Raw genomic sequence first — 24,920 nt, forward strand, 5'->3', positions numbered from 1 at the left:
TCCGCCAACATGGCCGGCAGTATTTCATGTTGTAAGCCACTACTGTAGTAGCTCCTCACCCTCGCATTGGCTCCTCTTCCTGCAACCCGGCGCCCGACTCGACAAGTCAAGGTCTGCTGCACCGAGGATGACAGTAAGCGTACTGGCATTCTGAATATCAGAGTCGTCGAGACTCGATTTCGTCCGTCGTTTACTCCACAACGATTCACGGGTGTGTCTGTGAGCGAATGCCTACCTCGCCCTTGAACAACAATAATACATCAGACAAGCTGACACACGCACGATGCGTTAATCCCGACTCGGCCTTGCGCCGTCCATCCCGAGCATCCACGGCCGGTATCAAGAGGAGAATCGCTTCTTCCATTCTGATAGAAATCAACCTAAGCTACCGATCCCTCAAAATTTGTAAGCACAGAACCACCAGCCGAGTCCGTCTCTGTTTGCAACCGGAACTCCGGGTGTGATAGAAAAGGATAAAGGATAAAACCCCCGCCGCCGCCGTGATTATGCCCACGCCGATGCCGCTCGAAGACAGAAAACCAATGTGTTATGTAGAACCAGCGATGTGTGGGTCGGCTGGCGAGCGGGAGGAGAAAGCTCGAAGCCCGCACCGCCAGAGAACTTGATGGTTGAAGTTAAAAGAGAACAAGAAATGCTGGATCTAATGCCGACGACGCCGTTGTTGTGCTATGCCCCCTTCCCTACCAAAAAGCAATGCATCACTCAAATCAAAAAGGTCGTCCCTTCCTGTCCCTCCCTTGCTTGCCATCATTGAGTGACTGATTTACTGGCCGTCTCACTGTTCTTCGTTTGGAGGTAGGCTATTAGCCAGGGGACGTATTCCCCTGGATCTGGTAGATTGCGTGGATGCCCAAGTGCTGATTTTGGCCCAGCTCGAGATGCCTTGTCAGAAATGGAATATCTCCGTGTGATCTTCTGCGTCCAGTTGACTTGCGGCGTAGGAAGAATTGCCGACTCAGACACAACCCCCCGCAGTTGCAGCAGCCTGCGGTCTCCATGTTCCCCAGTATTAGTTCGGAGTATAGAATCCACTATTCGCCATTGCTATACTCTGATCCGCGCGTCCATACTCCAGACCCAGATGAAATGGTGTGTAGGCAGGGTTTCGAAACTGACTCAGATGGGGAAGTTGTTGAGCAAAGGCTGCGTGAGGAGGTGGTGGCCCTGGAAATGATGTTGGGAGCGGAAGCTCCGCTGATGTCGGGGCTTGCAGGCCGCCTCCACTAAGAGGGCCCGAGTAGTTTTGATAGTTTCCCATGTGCGACAATGGCGGAGGGTAAGCGCCTACTGAGCTGCTTGCCGGAGGACTTGAAGGAACGTAGCCTGAGAAGCCCGAAGAGTTCGGTCCTAGAGGCGCGAGAGTGGCAGGGTGGTTGGCAGCCTGCGTCTGATGCGGGATGTTGGATGTGCGTGGGAAGATTGACTGCTGCAAGTTAGGCATGTTCTGCGTTCTCCGAGGCCACACGTCGTGCAGGTGACCAGGCTGCGGTGGGTTATGCGACTGGGAGGGGGGAAAAGGCAGACGGACCGGACTGTGCTGCTGTGAGGCAGTGTGCGAAGGGTCGTATCTCTGTTCACTGATGGCGCCATGGAGCAGCAGGCTTCCATGCCGCTGATCGTATGTCCTTGAAGCGTCGTGCCGTGGGCGCTGTCTCCGCTGAGTGTCGCTCGGATCCTCCGGTGGTGCCCGCCGCTCGCCAGCAGCTGAAGCATCGCGGTGAGAGCCTTCGGGGTGAGGCTGAGCACCACGTGGATGTATGGTATACTGATGGTACATGTCTACGCCAGACGAGTCCCTCCTCAGAGCTTGTATCGCCCTACGGTATGCAGGCACGCCCACCTCCGCGTCGACCCTGGCGACTTGGTATGTCCTACGCAACATATCCCTACTCGGCGGTGCGGGCTCCGAGTGCAGCTTATCCCGGCAGTACGGGCAACTATCGGCGTCTTCAAACCACTTGAGGATGCAGTGGTTGCCGAATACATGCTTGCACTTTGGCAAGCGCAGTGGATGCTCGTTTATGCCTTCCGGGCTGGCGACGCCAAAGTCATTGTAGCAAATTACGCAGGCTTTGAAAGGTCAGCTTTCCACACAAAACACGACAAAACGGAAAGAAAGAGGTAAATTATTCTCTCACTTCTCTCGTTCTCGGGCAGACTCTGGATCTCCACGTTCTGCAATGCCTTGATAGCCTTCTGAGAAGCGACCCGCTTGTTGGACATCTGGCCACGGAGGAGCTGGGCTTGTCGGACACTGCGGAGGCCGGCGTAAGGAAAGCGTGGGCCGCTCTCGTCCGGATCACTGTCGTCGTCCAAGCTGGACCCCGGAGATACCGGAGTGTCACTGTTTCCCTCGTTCGATACCACACCTGGCCTAGATCTCAGCCCAGCGAAAGCAGAAGACGGAGACGTGAATCCCTCACGCGAGCTGTACGCTGCAACCGAGGCTCTCCTCGAGGCAGAATCCTGAGGCAGCACCCTTTGATTTGGGGCCGGCGGGGGAAGCCTGGCATGTGGCTGCATGTTCACATCCGGGTGACTGGGCGGGAAGCCGTGGCCATTCGAGCGCAACTGAGGGTTGTGGGACGGGTGAGAGGGCCTGCTCACGTCCGTGTCGTGCCCGGAGCCGGCGTTGCTAGGCTCAGAAGGAGAAGTAGACCCAAGGTGGTGGGGTGCTCTGGACGCGGGCTGAGATTCGGAGCGCTGTGCCTCGCCCTCGACGGGTTCTGTGGCAGGGTTGGGGCTGGTCTGGTTAGAGTGCAAGATATGTTGGAAGTCCCCTGGGCCTTGGGGTATTTGCTGATTCCGCTGCAGGGGACGTGGTGCCGGTGGGACGAATGTGACTGGAGAGTAGGGCTGGTGAGCCGAGATTGGAGGTAGCGGGCTGAACTCTGGGATCTGGTGGTTGAAGGAACCCTCGTAATTTGAATCTGCTGGTCGCGAGGCTGGCAGGCCAAGGTGTGGTGTGGTGTTGCTGGTGTTGCTGCTGGTGGTGGTGTTGCCGGCGCCGTGGGGCCAGTGCTGCAAGAACGAGGGCGGTTGAGGGTGGTGGTGAGGATAGATGAAGGCATCTGATGAGATCGGTGGGAAGTACTGCTGGCTCCAGCCCCGGTGCTCCTGCCACAAGTTTCGATGCTGTTCTCCACGCCAGCCAGCCAATGCCGGGCAACCTCCTCCTACCCGTGGTCCAACATGTGCGTGAGGATCGTGGCGTTGCATTTCATAGTCCATGGCATCCTCATCCATGCTATTGCTTTCCGTATGTTGAGAGACGACAGCCGGTAGACGGTCAGTCGGTATAGACCTCGACGACCAGAGCTCGAGGGTTGCAGGTGGAGGAGAGCCACTTGGGACAGACACAGAGACGGTGGTTGTGAGAGATTATGGGCACAAAATCGACTGGAAACGGAGCACGCGATCTTCACGAGGACGGTCAGGCCAGACAGGATTAGTAGTAGTAGTAGCAGTAGTGGTGAGGGCGGTGGTTGTCGTCGTCGAGGCAAGGTGGACCTGCTGCCGGATGCGGTCTAGACACTATGGGAGCCAGGGGGAGTGCAGGCAGAGTGCAGAGGCACTGACGGGTTGTTGTGGGCGGGGTTAAGACTACTGGGCTGTGGCTCGTTGGGCTTTGTTTGGCGTGTGACCTGCTGCTCAGTGATGCCCTCAGGATTGTGAAAGTCGAGTGAGGCCAGCAACCGAGGGAAGGGTCGAGGAAGAAAACCAGGTGAGAAGGAAGAAGGAGAAAGGGCAGGAGGCGGGAGAGACGGGGCGTCAGAGTCTCAGATGCAATGCAGTCAGTCCGTCAGTCATGTGTGGAGAGGAGGAGGGGTCCATGTGTCGCAGTGCAGTGCAGCGCAGTGAAGCTCAGGTCGGCTCGGTTCAAGTTCACTTCAGTTTCTGGCCATGGCCATGGCTCTGGCTCTGGCTCAGTTCAGACCACTCCAGACCAGCACCACTCCAGACCAGCACCACTCCAACCCAGCGCAGCCCAGCCCCGGCACGGCGGATAAGATGGGAGACGAGGGACGAGGGAGGAGGGGTGACGGTGGGAGGAGATCAGGCGCACAGGGATGTAAAGAGGTGGAGCGCGGGCTGTTACTTGACGCAGTAATAACAAGTCGGCGCAGACAAGGGCCAGGATTGACGGGACAGGTGAGTAAATGAAATTTGCCTAGGCAGAGGCCCAACCAACAGAACTACGGACCTGACGAGCTGACTGGGTGACTGGACAACCGGCCAACAGACTGACTGGCTGTGCTTAGCGAGGGAGCGAGGGATACTGAGTGATTGCTCGAGTGCTCGAGTGAGTGACTTGGTTGACTGACTGGTTTACTAACCGACCGGTTTGAGTGACTGGGACAGTCGCCCTACCGGGACCCAGGTTGCCAATGTGAACAAGGGAGGGGGGGGCGGAACACATGGTCGGACATGGACATGGACATGGACACGACCGGAGACTTGGACAGTACATGACATGGGCTAGGACATGGATATGGAAACGGAATGGGGATGGGGCTGCTCACGAGCGCTATTAGCAAAGCAGAGGATAAGCACAAGAGGGCAGAAAGGGCGAGGCGGGCAGGCAGGCAGGGTGGGATAAGACAGGGCAAGGACCCATACAAGGACCCATACAACACAACCGTAGCCACCTAGCCCCGGGCAGGTAGTGACAGTCAGTAGGGTGACTGGCGGACAAGAGCTGGCACTACTGAACCGTAGCCCAAACATTTGCTACCTCAAAGTTGGCCCCAAGCGATGCAATGCGATGCCCGCTTGTCTTGTGTTGCGTTGCGTTGCTGCTGCTGCTGCTGCTGCTGCTGCTGCTGCTGCAGTGCGTTGCCTGTGGTTGAACCACCCTTGCTTGCCCATCCGCCTTGCATTGCCCTGCTCTGCCCCAGCCTGCCCTTGTTGCACTAGTTGGGAGCACGGTGGGTGGAAGAGACAAATGAAAATGAACAAGAAGACAAAACCAAAGACAGTCGGCCAACTTACTGCTGGTCAGTCCAGCCTGGTCTGGTCTGGTCTGGTCTGGTCTGGTCTTATCATCTCCGTGGGTCTCACTGCGTGGGGCGTGGAGCAGATACGCAGCGAGAGAGCGAGGAGCCGATGATTCGTGGAGGAAACGGCATGGCTGCCATGGCACAGCGCAAAGAGCTAGCTTGCGTTGGCTGCTTGACTGATGGATTGGACTGACTGAATGTTTGACCACTTGATCAATAAGTGAGTGGGTAGAATCTTGGGGAGCCGAGGTAATAATTAGCAGCAGCTGCTGCAGGTCAGAACGGACGGCGCCAAATGGTGGGTGCGCCAACAAAGACGACGCTGCAAGAGAGAGAAGATGGATTGGAGATGGGCAAAATGCCGAACCATCTGCCTGCCTTGGTCGCGGTAATAAGCCGTGCTGATCGCCGTGGACCATGAGTTAATGGGAAAAAGGACCGTCTGGTCGCTGCCGAGTCAGAGCAGATTTGGTGACGGGAAAAGTCAGCCGAGTGTTGCGAGCTTCGGCAAGGTTCACTTCCAGGTTTCGGAACTTTGACACAGTCGGAATATCAGCTTTCGTTTTTGCATCCGGATGCACTCAGACCCTCACCGAGCGCTGCGCCTGCGACCTGGCCCTGGGTCCCAGACCCAAGACCCGGGAGCCCCCTTCGCTTGACCCCAGAGGTTAGGCGGTTGGCGGGTCACGCTGAGTCGGGTCGAGTCCCTTGATGGCACACAGGAATTGATTGATGTGTGCTGCGTACAAGACAGTCCATATATCGAACAACCTCAGTCAATTGCCAATAATCGCAGACATGCATGGCCAGTCAGTCAATCAGCATCAAGGAGGAAGGAAGGGAAGTCCCCGGCCCAAGGGGCACAGACGAATCAATTAAATCCCCTGTCAGTTAGACCCCACCTCCCCCATCAAGGCTAATCTGTTCTTATCTATTGGCCCAAGCTGCAGGAGCGAAGGGATCATCGACAAGGGTGCTGAGAACGACATCAGACGGAACGGAGCTCTTGTCCCTATGTACACGCATGTACCGTTCCTGCTGTCACCATGCTCCGTGCCTTTGGGCAAGTGCCCACACGGCATGGCACAACACATACAAACATCACAACACATCACACACATCACAGCACAGCACAGCACAGCACAGCACAGCACAGCACAGCACAGCACAGCACAACACAACACAACCCAGTCAGTTTAACCCGGCACATTACAACACACACACACACAACATCCAGCGCATCATGGCCCCTCCCGTCAGCTGCAATTCAGCACAGCGCAGCACGGCTTCACGATGTGAGCGCAGCTACCCTGCAGGGCACGAGCAGAGGAACCAGATGCCGTCAGCCTCCAGCCGACTCAAACGATGACAACTCCCGCTCGGGGCCCGACTCATTCCGTCAAGATCCCAGCGGCCCAAGCATTTGGGGTAAGAGGCAAGTCACGACAAATGCGTGGACATATGGATGCATCCCACGCAGTCAGCCAGCGCCAGGGAGGCAAGGACCTGTGTACAAGGACCTAGAACTATAAGCAAGGGCAACCGCCGAATTTGAACACCGGGTCCCTCTGGCTCCTCTGGCTCCTTTCCCGGCCGCCATCTCACCCTTTGCGTGACTGCCATGTCGGCCCGCCTACACAGCGCACAGCTTCTGCGGGGTCAACAACAGATCGACGCCAGCAAACAATAGTACGCAAGTGTACCAGCCTGCCAGCCCAGCGCTGTGGAGAATATACCGCCCAGGCTGCCGGGTAGATGCCAGCCAGCTCACCCTACATGCCATGCAGTACAAAATGTAGACTACCTCGATCCAGGACACGCGGGCAATGATGTAAGAAGCAGAGGAAATCTCGAGACTGGCTTCTGAGGCTTGACTCGTGATGCAGCCGGAGAACAGGACGAGGCCAAGAGGGGACAACCACTCCGAGACCGCTTGCTACTGTAGGCGCGAGTTTTCCTCTCTGCAGACCCAGCATGTATTGCACCAGACCCATGCCAGGGCCGCTCTTGTCGGACAGCCAGAGAGAGACACACACAGAGGCAATTGAGCGCTTCCGCAGGCAGACCACAGGCGCACCACAGGCAGAGACAGCGGTGATACATCACGAGGTATGGTGCTCGACGAGGCTGGCTGCATGCATAGAACGTACGTACAATACGTACTTGGCGACATGCGGGTTGATAGTGGTATAAGAAGTCAGGCGGACCCGCCACTGCGACGTTCTGGCCGGTCCTGTGCGTCCCAGTCGAGTCTCAACCCGCGAAGAACCCTCTTCCACTCCCTTGCTCGTTCTGACCTACCTACCTTAACCGCGAGCCACTTGCCAGCCAGCTCAAACACGCGGACACGGCGCCCAGATCCCGCCAGTGGTTGGCTGGGCTCGGTCCAGCATCCTGTCCTTCCGCAAACAGGCTTACTCTGACTCTTTCTGACTCTTTGTCGCTGGCCGACGCTTGGTCCTGTGGACCAATATGTATCCAGCCAGGCCCAGGCATACCCCTTCGCGAGCTGGTCCCTCCCGACCAGAGACACATAGAGACACATCGGAAGATTTCTGTGTCAGAGACACCGCATAACTGCAGCCGTGTCGGAAAAGGGAAGGAAGAAGAAAAACGTGGAATCAAGAAGGAAAGTTTGCACCCATGGACCGACAGACCGATACTCAGCCCAGCCCACTCATGACGCTCCCGCGGTCATTTACAGGCAGGCTGGCAGGCAGGCAGGCGGTCAGGCAGGCAGGCAACCTCGCCCCAGCCTGCCTGCTGATTTTTTATTTATTTGCGAGGTCGTATTCGCCTTGGCAGACCAGTGCAGGCTGCGTCAAAAAGAGTGCGGATACTCCGTCGTCTCATTCTCCAACACATGGCATATAGTTCGAGCATGGCAAATCTGACCGTCTATCCTTCAGCTCGGCAGGGTTCTATTCTGTCCCATCTTCTTCCCTCGCAGAATCCGGCCGATGGTAGATCCGACCCCAAGAAACCCCGACACAGCAGCATGGCAACATGACAGCATGACCACTCAGGCAGCCCAACGCCACGCCGGCCACATTTGTCCGTCTGCACAAGTCCTCCACCAGTCCTCACCTGACGAGTGCCGCCCCAAGCTCCCGCCTGGTCATGCCTGTGGGGACACTTTGCGTCTCAAGGCTTTCGAAGCGCTTGCCCCCTCCACCCTGCGCGACCGCATCCGCTCGGGACTTGAGACCTCCCCCACGACGGTGCTGAGAGCCGGTGCTCGGACAAGATGCGCTCATGCACGCCATATGTCACTATCACTAGTAAGAGAGCATGGCGCCGACCACGTTATTTGCTACCAATCTCATCTGCCGTTGCGATGCCGCAAACAGAGCTCTGCCGGTGTGAGCCGGCGGCCGTGGACCCTGCAACTCAACCCATTGTTTGACTCTAGGTGGAAAGGGAGGCCCAAGGCCATCCGAGAAGATTGATTGCTACGGTAGGTCAGGTAAGTAGGGCTTTTGCTTGGAGCCTGCCTGCACCCGCAGGAAATCCCTGGCTCGCTCCGTCCGGCGGCTCGGGGGTGCGACGCTGCCCCGGCTACTCTTGGTCTGAGTTATTATGTCTCGGTGGCGATAGCACGCTTCTTTTGTACTCAATAATGGATGCTTGCAGGATACATGACCTCCGGACGGCGTTGGGCAGACTGGATGCCTTTGTAGGCGAAAGCGTCGTGCCACTGCACCCACTACAGCTCTAGCTGAATCCGGCCGAGACCAGCAACGAGGCCGGGCTGACCATGAAGCCACAGCTGCGGTGAATTATCGCCTTCAAGCTTTGACGTCGTCTCTATGGACCGCACCATCGGCGCCATCTCTCTTCTTGGCTGGCCAGATCTGCGCCTGCCGTTGTCCAAATCACTCGCTGTGCTCGGTGGACTATAGCGCGGAGTGGAGCCTGCTTGGTCCTTGATCACTCACGGACCTCTGCACCTCCAACCAGGGCAGATGTCAGGCAGTAGACCGCTGAATCGCTGGTTTCACAAGTCAAACCTTGCTTCATCGGTCGATCTATGAGGGATCAGCGACTGAAGGAATATCCACATAAAGGACAGTCAGCCAGCAGCAGCAGGTTGATGTGGCAAGGCCGTCTAAGACTGCAAGCACGGTTGCCGTTTTCATTCAAGTAGATAGTGCTCTGAAGCCGGCCCAGCCGGCCCAGCCATGCCACGGCTGCCATCAACAGTCACCTGGAGTCACCAGGCCAATTTGCGGTGGAATCGAGCTCGTATGGCATCGTGCTCCGACGCTGCGGGGCTTGACTGCGGTTTTACCGTGCGGCGTGCTGAGTTGACGACCCCTTGCCAGCAATATCGCACGCTGCGGACTAGGCCACCTCCAAGAGACGGTTACGATTGGTAGCTCGAGTCTCCGAAATTCGAGACCTGCGCACAGCCTCCAGGGGTTTCATTCTCTCGGTGACAGTGTAATTGTGGCTGCACAAATAGCAGACCTAGCATACGCTGCGCACCGCATCTCATCGCACCGCAGCACATCCTGGCCCGGCCAGGCTTAAGTCATTTCGTGGCGCCTGAGACGTGGAAGAACACTGACCGAGTGTGTCTTGAGACACCGCCGGCAAGACCAGGAACTCGTCAGCTTGAAGCTTGAAGCAAGAAGCAGGCGGTGTAGGAATTGGTCCTGGGAGCTCTCGGCTCCTCTAGGATTTCCACGAGACCGGCCCAGCAACCCCTGGGTGCCCTAAAAACCTCGGTGCGTGAGAGGACGTTGTCCCGGCTGTCCCAGAGGGGAACGTCCGTTGACGGCGCCGGACAGAGCCGAAGGCCGGCCGCCGTGATCGGTGGACCCCCTCCGAGCCATTTCCCGAAGAGGAAGGTCTCTTGCCCCCGCGACCGCGGAGTCGTGCCCGTCACGATGCCGTGTGCTGCGGATTTAGCGTGCTTTTGTTCCTGCTGCCAACAATCTGATTGTTGACATCGACTGGCTTTACCCTCTTCCTATCTATCTTTGCTCGAACGTGATTCGACCGTGCACAACACGCACATCTTCACATCAGCCATGGACGTGCAAAAGGTTCGAGCCAACTTCCCGGCGCTGGGCCAGGACCAGGTCTTCTTTGACAATGCCGGGGGCAGCCAGGTCCTTGGATCCGTCGTTGATTCGTAAGGTGCCATCCACTTGTGCACGCCACGGTGTCGGCCTTTGTACAGGCGCCCGACTGACAACATGTCTATAACCTAGCATACGAGGCTACCTGATCAACTCCAACGTGCAGCTCGGCGCCACGTACGATGTTGGCAAGAAGGCCACTTTGAGATACGAAGAAGGCTACCAGGCAGCGGCGAAGTACATCAACGCCTCTCGCGAAGAGATAGGCACGTCTTATCTCACCACCACCGCCACCACCCCATCGACCGGATGAGACGCCGCCATTGCTGACATAGCTGACCACGCAGTCCTGGGCGCCTCAACGACCCAGCTCTTCCGCAACTTCGCCTCCACGCTGACCTTCCAGGCCGGGGATGAGATCGTTGTCTCGGCCATCGACCACGAGGCTAACATTGCTCCGTGGGTCGACCTCGCGAAGCACCAGGACCTGGTCCTAAAGTGGTGGAGGCCCGCCGACCCCGCGACCTCTCTCAAGCTCCTCGCCTCGGACCTGGCGCACCTGCTCTCGTCGCGCACGCGGCTCGTGACCTGCACGCACGCGAGCAACATCCTCGGCACAATCCACGACATCAAGGCCATCAGCGCCGCCGCCCACGCCGCCAGCCCGTCGGCGCTCGTGTGCGTCGACGCGGTGGCGTATGCGCCGCACCGCAAGGTCGACGTCCGCGCCCTCGGCGTCGACGTCTACGCCTTCAGCTGGTACAAGGTGTACGGCCCGCACATCGCGACGCTGTACGCGGCCGCCGGGTCTGCCCAGACCCAGATGCGCAGTCTCGGCCACTTCTTCAACCCGCACGCCACGCTCGAGAACAAGCTCGGGCTGGCGGGCGCCAGCTACGAGCTCGTCGGGGCCATCGGTGCCGTGACGGCGTACGTCGGCACCGTGGGCTGGGATGCGATACTCGCGCAGGAGGCGGAGCTGCAGGGCACGCTGCTGGGGTACCTCAACGGGAGGGACGACGTCACCGTGCGTGGCGAGACGAGCGCTGACGGGGCTGTCAGGGTGCCGACGGTGAGTTTCACGGTGAAGGGGTGGGACTCGAGGGAGCTGGTCGAGACGGTGGAGAAGGAGACGAGGTTTGGGTTCAGGTGGGGTGCTTTCTACTCTAACAGGCTGGTGAATGAGACCCTGGGGCTTGGGAAGGATGGGGTTGTGAGGGTGAGCATGGTGCATTATAATACTGGTAAGTTATCCCTTACATTTATGCTCATGTTCCTCGTCATGCCGCGCGGAGCTGACTAGATGATGATGCAGTTGATGAGGTGAAAGCGTTCATAGCTGCTCTAGATAAGGCATTGGTGTTGGTTTAGTCCTATCGACGTACGGGTGTACCCTCCGTTTTTGCGGGTGCGAATATCCGTTCTCCAGATTGATGGTAAGGTAGAGAACTAAGAATGAAGATAAGATCATGTTCAGCCGCTAAAATGTCTGCATAAAGTTGACAACCACCATGCACTCCTTGGAACATACCTGAATTGGGGGCTGGGATGGTTGCAATTCCCGAGCCCAGACTGGCCGAGACTCTAGGCCATTCTCTAACGCATCACGTGCCCAGCAATTTTTTCTTGTGTCGGTTCCGGCGGCGGCGGCAGTGGGATCGCATCTGAACCTGGACAACCACGTCTCAACCTTCACCACCACACCACGAAACACCGGCGTGGACCAGCCAGCCATGCTCCCCACGCCAGACACCTCACATGTGTCCTACTCAAGAGTCTACGAGCCGGCCGAGGACTCGTTTCTCCTCCTAGACACGCTCTCCTCGCCCTCAGAAACCGCCTTCCTCCAACAGCGCTTCGGTCCGCCCAGCCGTGGCGGCGACAACGACCACGGACGGCCGCCCCCACCGCCGCTAGTCGTCGAGGTCGGCACCGGCTCGGGCGTGGTGCTGGGCTTCGTCCACGCGCACGCGCAGCCCATCTTCGGCACCCGCGGCGTGCTCACGGTGGGCGTGGACGTCAACGCCTTCGCGTGCGGCGCGACGGCGGCAACCGCCGCCCGAGCCGCCGCCGACAACCCGGCCACGCACGGCACGTTCCTCGGCGCCGTGCGGGGCGACCTGCTGGCGCCTCTGCGGGCGGGGAGCGTCGACGTTCTAATCTTCAACCCGCCGTACGTGCCGACGGACGAGCTGCCGGCGCAGGACGACGCGCGGCTGGCTGCTGCCGGGGACGGGGAGGGGAGCACGATGAGCGCGAGCGCCAGGTTCGACCGCGACTCGTACCTGCTGTCGCTGTCGTATGCCGGCGGCAGGGACGGCATGGAGATCACGGACCGGCTGATCGAGGCGCTGCCGGGGGCGCTGAGCGCGAGGGGCTGCGCGTACCTGCTGCTCTGCGCGGGCAACAAGCCCGACGAGGTAAAGGCGAGGATCCGAGGGTTTGGGCCAGCGTGGCGGGTGTTGACCGTTGGGGACAGCGGCAAGCAGGCCGGGTGGGAGAAGCTTCAGATCATTAGAATTTGGAGGGACGACGGCGACCACGATACTAGCACCTAAGGGGAGGAGAAAGGACGCACAATTAGACGCTTTTGTTTTATGACTGCAGGCAGATACATCCATCCATCCCTCTTTCTTTCACGACTTGATGCCGCATGAATGCCCTGACGAGTTCAATCTCCTCTCCCTCTCTGCCCCCAACGCCACGACAATGAGACGCCGTTCCCTCTTGCAAAGACCCATGTCCAGCGAGCCAAGCAAGTCACAGAGCCTGTTCCAGCCGGGGTCCCGTCCTTGTCGAGAAATGCCGGGAAGCTGTAGCAGTCGACCCGAGATAGATCCCACCTCCGCATGAGCTTTGATGCAGCTCGAGCAATCCCTCGTGGCATGCGCGTTGTGGCTCCAGCGCACCTGACCTCTTTCCAGTCCGCCGAAGTCGTCGTCACACGAATGCCTCCGTCCACAAAACCCTTGATGATTCCGTTTACCGTCCTCGTCCAAAGCCTCGACCACGGCCGCCGCCCCTTCCGCGACCGCCGCCCCTGCCGCCGCGGCCACCGCGCATGCCACCACCTCCGGCCCCGCGGTCGGCCTCCTTCCGGGCCTTGTTCTTCGGTTTTGGCGCGTCGTCGATGAGCAGCGTGTCGAGCGGCAGGGAGTCGGGCAGGATGTAGTACCGGACCGTGGACCCCCTGATGTTCATGGCGTCAAGCTGGACCGGCTCCTGGCCCTTGGGCGTCATCTTGACATTGCGCAGGGCTGTGTTCATTTGTGGGGAGACGGATGTGATTGTGCCGTGTACGATGGTTCCTGCGCGTACCAGGTCAGCGCCGACGTCAAAGGTGACAAACAAGCCCCCAGGAGACCGGGGGCTACAGGTTATTGTAGGCCGGGGGGGTTTTTACCATTCTTGAGCTCGATTGTCACCGTCTCATTGGCGCATTTCATCAAAAATCTAGCATGGGTTCCATGATTAGCCTCGAGGTTTGGCGCGGTCGGCTCGCGATGCTTGAGACAGCTGGTTCAGCACAAACGGTGCAGAGGACGTAGAGACAGAAGGGAGAAAGTTTGAGATGGGCTTACCTGACGAGCTTCATCTTGGCGACGGGTTGGAATGACAAACACCTCGACGATTCTGTGTGATGGCAGGGCTGCGTATGTTGAATTGGTCGCGAACGAGGCTGGCTTGGACAATCGAAGCTGTAGACGCGACCCAGAGCTCCTCCAAATTCGAGAAGGCTGCCGGGCACGGACCACGTCCGCAGTCATGTGATGGAAGAGCTACTTCACAGATACTTCATATTCAGCGACTCTCACACCCCGAGCGAGGTACTTTATTTGTACTTTATCCAAAAATGGGGTTTATACTCTCAAAGGGGGTATTCGTGCAGTGCTCAAGACAGAGATGGGAATCAGATTATGTACAAGGGGCACAGAGAAGATACTGGCGGGTGAAAAGGCCATGTGGTGTCCTAGTTCCCTCCGTCCAACCATCGCTGTAGCGCAGTAGCAGCCCGCGGCCATCGCAGCTTCGTCACCAACCAGAATGGCCAGTCCATGCCTCCCACGGCTCCCTCCACGCAGCGTGCCTCACTTTGTCTTGTCGCTCTCGTACTCTGAGACCTTCTCCCACTCGTCCTCGGTGCTCGCGCTCGACTTGCTGCCCTGCGACTGCTGCGACTGCTGCGACGCGCGCGGCTTCACATCCCCGGCGCCGGGCTCCTGAACCTCGACGTCCCTGCTCGCGGCGGCCGGGCCTGGCTGCTGGGACGCCTTGGTCTTGCTCCTCGTCAGGACCGTCTCCACCTCGGTCTCGCTCTCGGAGGATGTCTCTGCGCTTCCCCGTGCCGCCGTCCTGCGGGCCGCCTTCGCCTTCTCCTCTACCTCCCGGTCATGGTTTGCCTGCAGCTCCCGCGCGAACCAGTTGATGGCGTACCAGAGACCGCCACTTAGGAAGGATAGGATGATGAAGTGGATGCTGTAGGTCGCGAGGAGCAGCGCGAAGAGGACGACCTGCAGGCAGGCGAAGGTGACGTTGGTCGCGATCAGGAGGGATGGGGTGGGCCCAGGGATGAAGATGGACTCCCACAGATCCTGGAAGAATTGCGACATGTCGGTGGTATGACGGATCGGGTCGGAGATATCGTGATATATGGAAGTAGTTTGCGTTGATGTTGTGATGTTGGCGCTGGTCGGTATCGCTGTTGGCTTGGCCAGAGTTGGATGTCCAGCTGCTTGCTCTATTGTGGGGTGGAATCTCGACCGACTAGAAGGCAAGTCCAAAGTCAGTTCACTGTACTGACTGAGCGCCTATGAACAGGTCCACGTCTGGAATGGCGAGTGACCAAAGAAGACGCGTCTTTTGCTGCCTGAACAAAGCCCATGGTTCCCAGGAGTTGCTTACCCGGCTCGATGGTAACGTGCTTTCCGGGATTAAGCAGCACAGCACAGCACAGCACAGCTCGACAGTGACGGGCGGGGGGATGTGAGCGTGGTGGGAATCCGCCTCGTGCCGAAGAGTGGCCGGAAATGGAAGTGGAAGGGAGCAAAAGAGGTCAGACGTCTCGATGACCGAGGAATCCAGAACCCCGTGCCGCCAGTCACTCCTCGTGCAAGTTGAGTTGGAGACGGGTTGGCCTTCGGCTCGGAGGGGTCCACGCCAGATAAATCAAATGGCGGGGAAGCGTTGATAACGCAGCTGAGCTCCCTTGCCGACAGGGGTTGATTTGCTTTACACCATCGCTTCCGGCCTGGCACTCGTTTTCTGATTTGGCTAAAATCAACACTGCCCATGTTCAATGTCTCCTCACGCAGCGTCTGCTTTCTACATGTGGTGCATCGTACTGTGAGCAGAATCACCGTCTCGTATGCAAGACTGAACTTGAATGATAATAATCGTTCGAGTGATCATGTCTGAAAGTATACTGTCTATGCCCGTAGGTATTGGATATACAATAGGGTCAAGGCGCGAACACCACCGGGCCTCCACCGCCAGGCTGCCCAGCCACTATGCTATACACGTTGTTCGTGCCCACTGATAAACCAAATTCCGTCACAATCTAAAGCCTTGCCCAGGTGGTATATGATTTAGTCATCCAGACTCCCAGCGCTGCCCTGTCCTCATTCCCGAGCAGGACCAGTTGAACCAAGAAGCACAGCCAAACGCCCATCGCAATGCTTGAAGAAACGCCACCAATGCTGTCATTACTACTCCGCGCGAGACACGGAGCTTGCTGTTGTGTCAACGACACCCTCCATCTAAGAGAACTTGTCTTTCAGTTCGTCGTCATCTACCGTGCTGACGAATGCGTGCCTCAGGAAGTGAAGCCAGGTCTTGTTGGGCTTGTTGCTTCTTCTTCTTCTTCTTCTTGTCTTTCTTGCCTTTCTTCTTCTTCTCAGCTTCTACATTATCGTCTGCTTCAGCTTCACCAGTAGCCTCTTCGCCGTCCGATTCGGACATGTCGTGCATGAGCTCATCTAGGTCATGAACCTCGGGCTCTTCGACATTGAACTCTTCCAGGTCGTCGGCAATGTCACCACCAGGTAGCAGTAGTTCGGCAGTCTTGGCCTTCGCGGTCTTGCCCATCCGGTACGCCAGCTCAACGAAGCTCCTCACGGTCAGGTCGGTCAGGTTGTAGAGCTTGTCGTCATACGTCGTGTACTCTATATCAAACTGAAACTCCCGAGGCTTGGGTTTCTTATTCTTCGGCATCTTGTTTCCGTGCTTGCCTTTGCGCCACTTCTCGGTATCGATGTCCTCGGATTGTGGCGCAATGTCATTGTTGATGTATGTAAGATTCGCATAATATTGCTTGTAGCCGGTGAGGGTCAGTGGCTGTGGTGAGTATGCCGGACCCGGGGGCGATGACTTGGAAGGGGGCTCAGGGACGACCAAATTGGGATCCTTCGGCTTCTTTCCCTTCTTCCCCTTCTTCTTCTTCTTCTTCTTCTTCTTCTTCTTGTCACTCTTTGACTTCTTCGGCTTCTTTCCCTTGTGTTTCTTCTTCTCGGCCTCAACATCATCGTCCAGGTCGCGAAGTTCCAACTCTACGCCAGAGGTCTCATCTGCGTCGTCCTTTGGCCGCACGGTCGGGAGCTTCTTGGTGTAGTCCGCCCATGTCACTGCGTCCCCAAGCCCGGTGATGTTGTATTCGAAGACTCGAAGCGTTGGGAAGTAGTTTGGCACAATACTTGGGCTGATGAGGGCCAGGTGGTACCGCTCGGCCCATTCGCTGTCAAGTTTGTCTTTGTCCTTGCCCTTCTTCTTCTTCTTCTTGTTGCTCCTCTCCGATTCAAAGTCGTCGAGGCTTTTGGCTGCGCCGGGCTTTGATAACTTGGCCCACCCTTCACGGAGCTCCTCGAGGTAATCGGTAGCTGACTGCAAGGAGAGCTCGTCATCCAGATTCTCACGGACAGTGATTTCCTCGTCCTCGTCCTCGTTCTCGTACTCATCCCAATCCTCATACGCAGTCTCAGACTCAAACTGAGACTCGACCCCGGCGGAGCGGATGTCAATCTCGTTTGTGTCCATGAGAACGAAATGGTCGATATTCATGTGACCGTACAGGCCGCTGATGACGACATCGCGGTACTGCTTCAGCCAGAGAGTGTACTTCTGCCAGCAGGTCTCATCCCAGAGCATTTTGCTGTCAGTCCGAGCTGGTGGGACGTGGCCCATCAGGATAGCCTTCATGCCACGGTCTCGCATGAACTGCAGCTGGACCCTCAGCCACTCCATGTGCTTGAAGCCGGGCTCCGATGGCTTGACGCAATCGTCGACGCCGGCATTTCTGTCGAAGAAATACAGGGTGTTGAGGCTGAAGACGGCGAGCTTGTTCGGAATGACCTCAACGTAGAACCAGCCGCCAAACTCGAAGCTGTGGCGCTGCTCCTCGGGGATGAAGTGATGCCAGATGTCGGTGTAGTACCTCAGCCATTTGTTGGGCCCGGGCATAAGAACGTTGTGCGGCAGGATGTCATTGTTGCCAAAGGTCGGGATTACTGGCACGCTGGCGCCGTTGTCGCCAGAAAAAGTCTCGGCGAACTTGTTGGCCATCAAGCGGTTCGTGCCGAGCACCTGAGCGGGCGATCTTGGAATGTCCTCGTCGGAGTCGTGGCGGGCACTGTCGCCGGTCCAGATGACGAAATCGATCTCATCGCGGAGCTTGGAGGATATTATCCAGTCAAAGGTGGCATTGACGAGGGAGATGGGTGTGTCGCAGTCCGAGGTCTCGGCGCCGTATGTGCCTGCTGGGCCCTTCCCGCTGTGGCAGGCACGGCCTTGCGCGGTGGAGGTGTGAACTTTGTAGAACTCATCGGGATGGAAGTCTGCAGGCCGATCAGTGTTAGGCCTGCCCGTTGTTGCTACCGCCGAGCATGGTGGGGCAGATGGGCAGCTGGTGCAGCTGCTGGAGGGGAGCTAGCGGCACCGACAGGGCGGAACTCACCTGTGATGTGCAGGAACCGGCCATGCAGCTTTCTGGACCGGGCGGTCTTCTTCTGTTCTGTTATTGGCGGTGGTGATGGAGGTGTATCAACCAAGGGGTGCTGCTCGAGTGCGCCAGCTGCAAGGGGCACCTGAGGTTGTGCCAGAGCCGGTGCAGCAATGACGCCAGTGCACAGGTGCGCCAGCGCAGCGGCAAGTAGCATTGCGCCGTTGGCCATCCTGGTGCGCGACCAGGCTCGAGGGCCAGAGGCAGAGTCGGAGTCGAGATTAAGAGTCAGAGTCAGGGTTGGCAAAGGACGTGTCGGGAAAAAAAAGACTGGAGAAGACAGGTTTTCAGGCTTCTAGGATTTTGTCGAGCGAGACATTGCAGGGCGAAGTGATCGAAGAATTACGGTGAGAGTAAAAATAACGAGATGGTCCAGGCTGACAGACGGAGAGGGATGGTCGGACAGTCGGTCAAGGGCCCCGGGCCTGGAGGAGGTGAGGTCTGACCAGGAGAAGGCACGGCTTTTGAATGTGCCAAATTCTGTGTCGCATGGGCTGGGCGCGGACGAGGAAATCGAGACTCGGGCCACCAGCTGGGATGCGCTGTCAAAGTCGGACAGAGGCAGGCGCGTGTGGGATGACAGCAGCAGCAGCAGCAGCAGCAGCGACAGCACACTCACTGCCCGACTGGCTGGTACCTTGGTACCTGAATAAGGCTGGAAAGAAGCTGCGAGACGGACGGAGACGGCAGTGACGGCAGAGTCAACAAGGCAGGTGATACGTCACTGCTTGTGGGCAGGGTTACGGGGGTCCCGCCCGGCAGATCGCAGATCCAGAACTTGGACTTAGACTCTCAGGCTGTCGGAGCCAACCTTGGAAGTAGGAGTCTCGGTCGAGGGATTCGGATGGTGTTGTTTCGAATTGAGAAAAGTTTGAGGAGCGAGCGAGAGAGAAGAATCGAGAAACGCAAATCCAGACAGGCGGTTTATCCGAGCCCGTTGCTCTCACCGTGGTACATATAGTACGGAGTAGTCGGCCTGTTTGTCAAATGCTGGCCACAGACCAGATCACAGACCGCATTCCTCCTGAGATGCACGCAGGGTACCTACCTAGGTAGTTTGGTAGCGTGGCTGTCCTCCTGCCTTGTCTCATCCATCGCCCGTCATCCAGCTTCAACTGACACACATTGATGTGCTTCGTGACCAAGCGTCCAGTCCCGAGGCTCCCAGCCGCCTCGTGCGCACTAGAACACGTACTATAAGCCGTAGACGACAGGAGAGATGTGTCTGCACCCAACTAGTGGTCTCGTGCCGCACCGCACTTCCTGCAAGGCTGAACCGCGCCTTTAGGTCGGGGGTTCCCCGGATTCCCTCTTGGGCCAATGCCCTTCGCCCATGCCCACACGTGTAACCACCCTCGCCTTCACCCCCCAACACCCAGCAAATGCCTCCCCCAGGCAATCGCGGAAACGGCCAAGCACTGCACGATTCGTACGTGAGAACCTTTGTGGCACGCGACCACATGCGCCGCCCCAACTGTCCGAAACCATGGCCCGCCTTGGTCCTTGACCCTCGTCCCTCCATTCCTGCTGTCCAGTGGCGTGGCCGTCGCGTGCCTCATCCACCAACATTGAACCCTATGGTGCGGCCGCTCTCGCGTTGACATTGAGAGCAACATGCTGATGCTGACTCTGGGCCGCAGTCTGAGTCTTTTCGGTCCTGTCGGCCCAAGACTGCGACATCTCAGGTCATACAGCCTCGTCATTCGGCGGTCATGTCAGCCGCAGCACGGCCCAAGTGCGCAGTCAACCAGGGGCTCGTGACCCCTCGAAGTGGTACCTGTGCATGTGTACGTCGGCCTGGTCGCCTGGTCTGGGTCTAACATGTATGTCATGCTGCAAGTAGCTCAGCGCGACAGGAACTACCTCCCTCCGGAATTTGGCCTCTTTCAGAAATATACAACTTGCCGCCGCTGCCCGCTGCGCCGGACGTGGGATTCCCGGCCAGAGGCGAACTGCGCAGCCACGAGGAGAAGAGGGCAATGCAGTCGACGTAGAGTATAGCTCCCGCCCGTCTTGTGCCGCCATCACGCGACATCTTTATGTGACCCCCCCCCCCACTCTCTCATTGGTGCGCCCTCATTGGTGCGCCCTTATTTGTGCGCCCTTATTTGTGCAGATCAAGTGCAGACAGGAGAGACCTGTCCCCCGCCTTTGGTCCGGCGCCTCTGAGAATCCGGGGCTGGTCTCCGGGAAGCCAGCCGAGCAAGAGCCCGACAGCCCCGGCCCCGGCCGATGGGGTGGCCCCGTCATGGCCCGTGCGCGATTCTTTGGGCTGAGGCTAGAAAATCCCTTCGTACCGTCGCTTGTCAAACCTCCTTTTCCTCTCTTCACATTCAAACGCAACTCCACAAACCGCCCTGGTCCAATCCATGGCTCGGTGTCCTTGCCCCCTCGTCGAGGGGGAATGTTGCAAGATTGAAATAGCCGTACGTTTGAGGGTGGTCGTAGCACTTTTGCGCTGTGACGGCCTCCTATGGTTTTAACCGGCGACACTACATCATATCAGTCTTGGAGAGGGTGCCCATCTGAAGGGCATGTTGTCTGCCAGGCCAGATCTGGTGGGTTTGAGTCTTTTCAGGGACGTTGTTCCTATGCCCGAACAGGCTCGAAAGGAGTTTGGAAGCTCAGGACTACGATCAGCCAGGGCGCCAATGTGTGGTCACCCCAGTCTCCTCAACGACTCCGTAATCAGTAGTCTTTGGGGGTAGGTGATTCCAGACAGAGCCCCGTCTACCCTCTACTGGCCAGGGTAGTCGGCCGTATCTACCTAGGTAATGGTGCTGCAATCAATAGTAGCTGTAACCAACTGTAATGAGGTCTTCCAAGAAGCGCAAGATCTGTGATTTCGCTGGGTTCGTATGTAGTTGAGGTACCGAGGTGCCTGGTACCTAGGTAGATACAGTCCAAGCTCCCTTGCGAGTGCTGCAGGGATTAGTGGCCCTGCAGCTTGGTCGACAGGGCGGCCAGGAAATTCTGCCAGCCTCACCAGCGCTGGAAACCGCGTGAACGCGCATCTCAAAACAGCTCCCACTCGACCCTGGCTGTCCACCAACCGTCACGTAGCCAGGCCCTCGCAGGACTTTGCTCTACTTGGACACTTTGAACGCAGGAGGCAGCTTTCAAGATGGAGCCCGAGCCGCCAATCCTCTACAAGGAGACTCGCGTCAGTCTGGAGCCTGCCTCCAACGCGTCCATCGTCCACATCAGGCTTCCTGCGCCCACAAGGTCAAGAGATCGCCGGTCTCTTGGGCTCGACAAGTATGGCGAGGAGGAGAGGGCATACCGCTCAAAGAACCTCGCAAGCGCCGCTTCCATATACCACAGGAAGCACCACGACTCGCCCCGTAGCTTCCTCTGGCGCGTCCTGGAGGACGATACCGTCCTGAGCATCCGCGCCGCCGACGTCTCGAAGCAACAGAGCGCGCCCGACGCACACCTCATCTTGCACCTGCGCTTTCCCAACCCCATACGAGCTTCATGCATTGCCCTTGCCGACGCCCCCGAACACGATGCCCTCAATATCTTCGCCCTAGATCACAGCAACCATCTCTACAGCATAACCCTGCGGCCCGATCACTTCCGAAAACGCTCTGCGACTGAGAACGGCATTGGCGACGCCTGCAAGACACACCTGGCCGGTACATTCAGCTTCAAGAGTCCTCACCGGCTGGCTGCTGTCAGCGCGCACCAGGTGGTCGTCACCTTCCATGATGGCGGCCTGATCAGGTTTGACAGGGACCGGACTCACAACGGTACAGGACCTTCTCTTATAGCACAGGGGTAATCCGACTGACGTATTCCGAAATTAGTCAATGGTCAATCGTGGAAGGAGACAAACTTCAGTGCCCAAGGCTGGGCCACGAGCTTTCGCAGCCTGCTCCCCTTGCCCTTCCAGGGCGGCCACACCATCAAGCACGGCAAGGCCAACATGGAACTGAGTGCCGCCACGTCCGTGGTGACCGACAGCTTGGGTGTCGATTACGCCCAATTCCTGTTCTCGGTCTGTCTCGATCACCGTTTGCGCATCTGGAACGTCCGCTCAGGCGCCATTCTGTACACGGCGGACATGCTGGGCGTGGAGCGCAACCCACAAGATATTGGAAAGTGGATCATCGATCCCGGATACAACAATTTAATCCGGATCGTTGGGCACGCTGAAGGCCGGCGGACCTTGGTGACTTATTCTCCGGTTGCCAATGAGTTCAAGTTCTGGAAGGTCGAGACCCAGGATGATTCGACAATTTTTGTCCATGACATGTTCCCAGACCAGCAACTTACGCCCCCAGGCCTCTCGTCAGGGGATGTGTGGACGCTGGCGGACTTCGGCGTGGCACAACCTACCGGCACGGCCCTCCACCTTTGGATACTGACCAAGAATAACCTTACTTACCGAGTCCAGAAACTCCAGTTTCGTGCCTCCGATTCCGAAGACGACTGGAGGTCTGGATGGGAGTCTGTCTACATTGACAATGAGCAACCTACTGCCGAGTCCTCGAACCCCGGCGATCCTACCGACGCCACAGAAAAGTGGCTCCAGACCTTGTTCTACCCCGGACGATTTTCAAAGGCTACGCTCGAGGCTGCCCTGGCCATGTATGAGCGAGGGCTGGGCTCCAAGGAAGCCACTTCGAGGAACGGGAAGGGCCTCGTTGAGGCGGTTTGCTCCGTATTGGGTTCAACAGCGGCTCTTGACAGACTTGCAAGCGGCGAGATGGACTTTGATCAGTTCCGATCCCACAGTCAGGTCTCATGGCGTCGATTCTATCGTCTAGTCTTGGAACTAGATAAGCAGCGGGGCGAGGCACTCTCGCTGGCCCTGGATCACAACTCAGGCTTGGCCTGGGTGCTGTGTGCCGACCTGGTCGCCGCTGTTCACCCCTGCTCAACTCTGGACCAGATCTACCACAAGTCTGCGGGCACCATCGACATAGATAATGAGAACGTGGCGGCGTTGGTTTCTGCTGGGCTGGACCTGATCGATAACTTCTCGGACAGCATCATGCAGCAAGCCAATGCCGCTCTGCGGGTGGAGTTGTTTGAGGAATCAGCAGACACGGACATGGAGAGAATACAACGCTTTTTCGACGAATCAGCGTCATGGCGAGGGATCTCCGAAGAGGATGCGGCCCAAGTTGTTGAGAGTCTAGGGAGCGACTTCAGGATCGTTACACAGGAGCTTTACCGACAACTTATCGAGCTGTTCGCAACAGCCGAAGAAACTCGCGCACGAGACGTGCGACATCCACTCACAGAGTTCGGCAGGAAGGTCGTCGTCAAGTCGGTACAAGAGACGGCAGATCTGCAGTGGCAGGTTCTGCTAAGCCAGCTGCTTCTCCTGGTCCATATGGAGTATGAGTACGACGAAGACCACGAGGAGAGCGCCCTCCACTCCAGACTGGATATTGGCTATGTCTACCGCCAGCTTATCGAAGCCCTAAAACATCTCGAGTTCCTCAGGTGGCTAGTCAAGACAGAGATCAGTGTGCCTGCTCTGAAACCCGAACGGTCTAATGGATCACCAACAACTACGAAACGGCCAGACGATATGCGGACAATCACTGCTTTCGAGGTGATTATTAGCCACCTGCTCGGGCTCGTGGATGTCGATGGTGAGCCTTTGGCATCGAGCCTGACGGATGTAGTGATCGACATCTGCGCGCCTGACAGTGGCATTGAGCTTTCGCCAGAGCTTATACAATGCTCCCTGTTGAAGGCAGACCGGCCAGATCTGGCGCTGGAACTCACGAGGTTTTGTGGTCAAGACCCATTCCCAGTCTACATCCAGGGCCGCGTCTTCCTGTCACTCAAGGACTACACCGCGGCTGCACTCCACTTCAAGAAAGCTGCGGTTGGAATGAGTAAGTTTCCCAGAGCCAGCATACTTATAACGTCGTACTCTAACACCCTCTCAGGTGTCCCGATGAAACATACGGAACGACACACCGGTGGGCTCCTAGACGAGACAGAGAAGAACCTTCTGAACAGCGGCCTCGCCAACTACTACTCCCACATAGTCTCGTTATATGACCGGCACAAGGCCTTTTCCTATGTCATTGACTTCGCTCGACTCTCCCTACAATTCGCTCAGGCCCCAGATGCCAAAGTGACGAGGGTAGAAATGCTCAGCCGCCTCTTCACCGCCTCGACATCCATCTCACGGTTTGAGATGGCCCACGCGACCCTTCTGTCCATGCCTGACCGCGCCCTGAAGCTGTCATGCCTGAAGAAACTCGTGGAGCGGATGTGCGAGACGGCCCAGACGTCGGAGCTGACGGCGCTGCCGTTCTCGGGCATGCAGGAAGAGGTCGACTCGATACTGCAGCAGAAATGCAGGAACACGACGGATGTGATCCGCGGGACGCCATACCACCAGATCCTGTACGCGTGGCGCATCACGCACAATGATTACCGCGGCGCGGCGGCTGTGCTCCACGACCGGCTGCAGAAGCTGCGCCAGGCTGGCGAGGGCGACAGCCTCAACGGCGACGACGTGCTCGACACGGCCGTGACGAGGCAGTTCCTGTTGCTGATCAACGCGCTGAGCTGTGTCGACCCCAAGCAGGCCTGGATCACCGTCGAGGAGGCGCCGTCGGCTAATGGCGGCGCGCAGGGTGCCGGGGCCGACCACGAAGGAGTCGCCGCCGCCAAGCCGAGGAGAAAGGTGGTCACGCTGGCGGACCTCAGGAGGCAGTACCAGGCGGAGCTGGACCGGATCGCGGCGATACAGAACAACCAGTTTGGGTTCACGGCGGATGATGGCGACGATGATGTGATGGTCATTGACCAGTGAGCGGACTCGGGAAAAAACGGAAAAGCAGGTGG

General features: G+C 57.9%; 6 protein-coding genes across 6 annotated transcripts; 2 read left to right on the top strand and 4 right to left on the bottom strand.

The window, feature by feature from the left end:
• Nucleotides 1–1,030: 1,030 nt before the first annotated feature.
• INS49_010430 (uncharacterized protein) lies at nucleotides 1,031–3,267 on the bottom strand (the record flags this gene model as incomplete). The annotated part of the gene is made up of 2 exons (XM_043171155.1): nucleotides 1,031–2,091; nucleotides 2,160–3,267. 2 exons carry the CDS (start codon nucleotides 3,265–3,267, stop codon nucleotides 1,031–1,033), a joined length of 2,169 nt encoding a protein of 722 aa, XP_043025720.1.
• Nucleotides 3,268–10,057: 6,790 nt separating this feature from the next.
• Nucleotides 10,058–12,666, top strand: INS49_010431 (uncharacterized protein; the record flags this gene model as incomplete). The annotated part of the gene is made up of 4 exons (XM_043171156.1): nucleotides 10,058–10,161; nucleotides 10,275–10,285; nucleotides 10,456–11,352; nucleotides 11,762–12,666. 4 exons carry the CDS (start codon nucleotides 10,058–10,060, stop codon nucleotides 12,664–12,666), a joined length of 1,917 nt encoding a protein of 638 aa, XP_043025721.1.
• A 424-nt stretch (nucleotides 12,667–13,090) lies between these two features.
• INS49_010432 (uncharacterized protein) lies at nucleotides 13,091–13,703 on the bottom strand (the record flags this gene model as incomplete). The annotated part of the gene is made up of 3 exons (XM_043171157.1): nucleotides 13,091–13,416; nucleotides 13,512–13,561; nucleotides 13,690–13,703. The coding sequence occupies 3 exons, from the start codon at nucleotides 13,701–13,703 to the stop codon at nucleotides 13,091–13,093; spliced, it is 390 nt and encodes a 129-aa protein (XP_043025722.1).
• Nucleotides 13,704–14,196: 493 nt separating this feature from the next.
• INS49_010433 (uncharacterized protein) lies at nucleotides 14,197–14,718 on the bottom strand (the record flags this gene model as incomplete). Its single annotated transcript, XM_043171158.1, has 1 exon — nucleotides 14,197–14,718. One exon carries the CDS (start codon nucleotides 14,716–14,718, stop codon nucleotides 14,197–14,199), a length of 522 nt encoding a protein of 173 aa, XP_043025723.1.
• A 1,174-nt stretch (nucleotides 14,719–15,892) lies between these two features.
• INS49_010434 (uncharacterized protein) lies at nucleotides 15,893–18,270 on the bottom strand (the record flags this gene model as incomplete). Its single annotated transcript, XM_043171159.1, has 2 exons — nucleotides 15,893–17,934; nucleotides 18,054–18,270. The coding sequence occupies 2 exons, from the start codon at nucleotides 18,268–18,270 to the stop codon at nucleotides 15,893–15,895; spliced, it is 2,259 nt and encodes a 752-aa protein (XP_043025724.1).
• A 2,639-nt stretch (nucleotides 18,271–20,909) lies between these two features.
• On the top strand, nucleotides 20,910–24,888 carry INS49_010435 (uncharacterized protein; the record flags this gene model as incomplete). The annotated part of the gene is made up of 4 exons (XM_043171160.1): nucleotides 20,910–20,954; nucleotides 21,208–21,824; nucleotides 21,972–23,956; nucleotides 24,011–24,888. 4 exons carry the CDS (start codon nucleotides 20,910–20,912, stop codon nucleotides 24,886–24,888), a joined length of 3,525 nt encoding a protein of 1,174 aa, XP_043025725.1.
• Between the last annotated feature and the right edge of the window lie 32 nt (nucleotides 24,889–24,920).

Source organism: Diaporthe citri, assembly GCF_014595645.1.
Source record: "Diaporthe citri strain NFHF-8-4 chromosome Unknown scaffold_4, whole genome shotgun sequence".
NCBI lineage: Eukaryota > Fungi > Ascomycota > Sordariomycetes > Diaporthales > Diaporthaceae > Diaporthe > Diaporthe citri.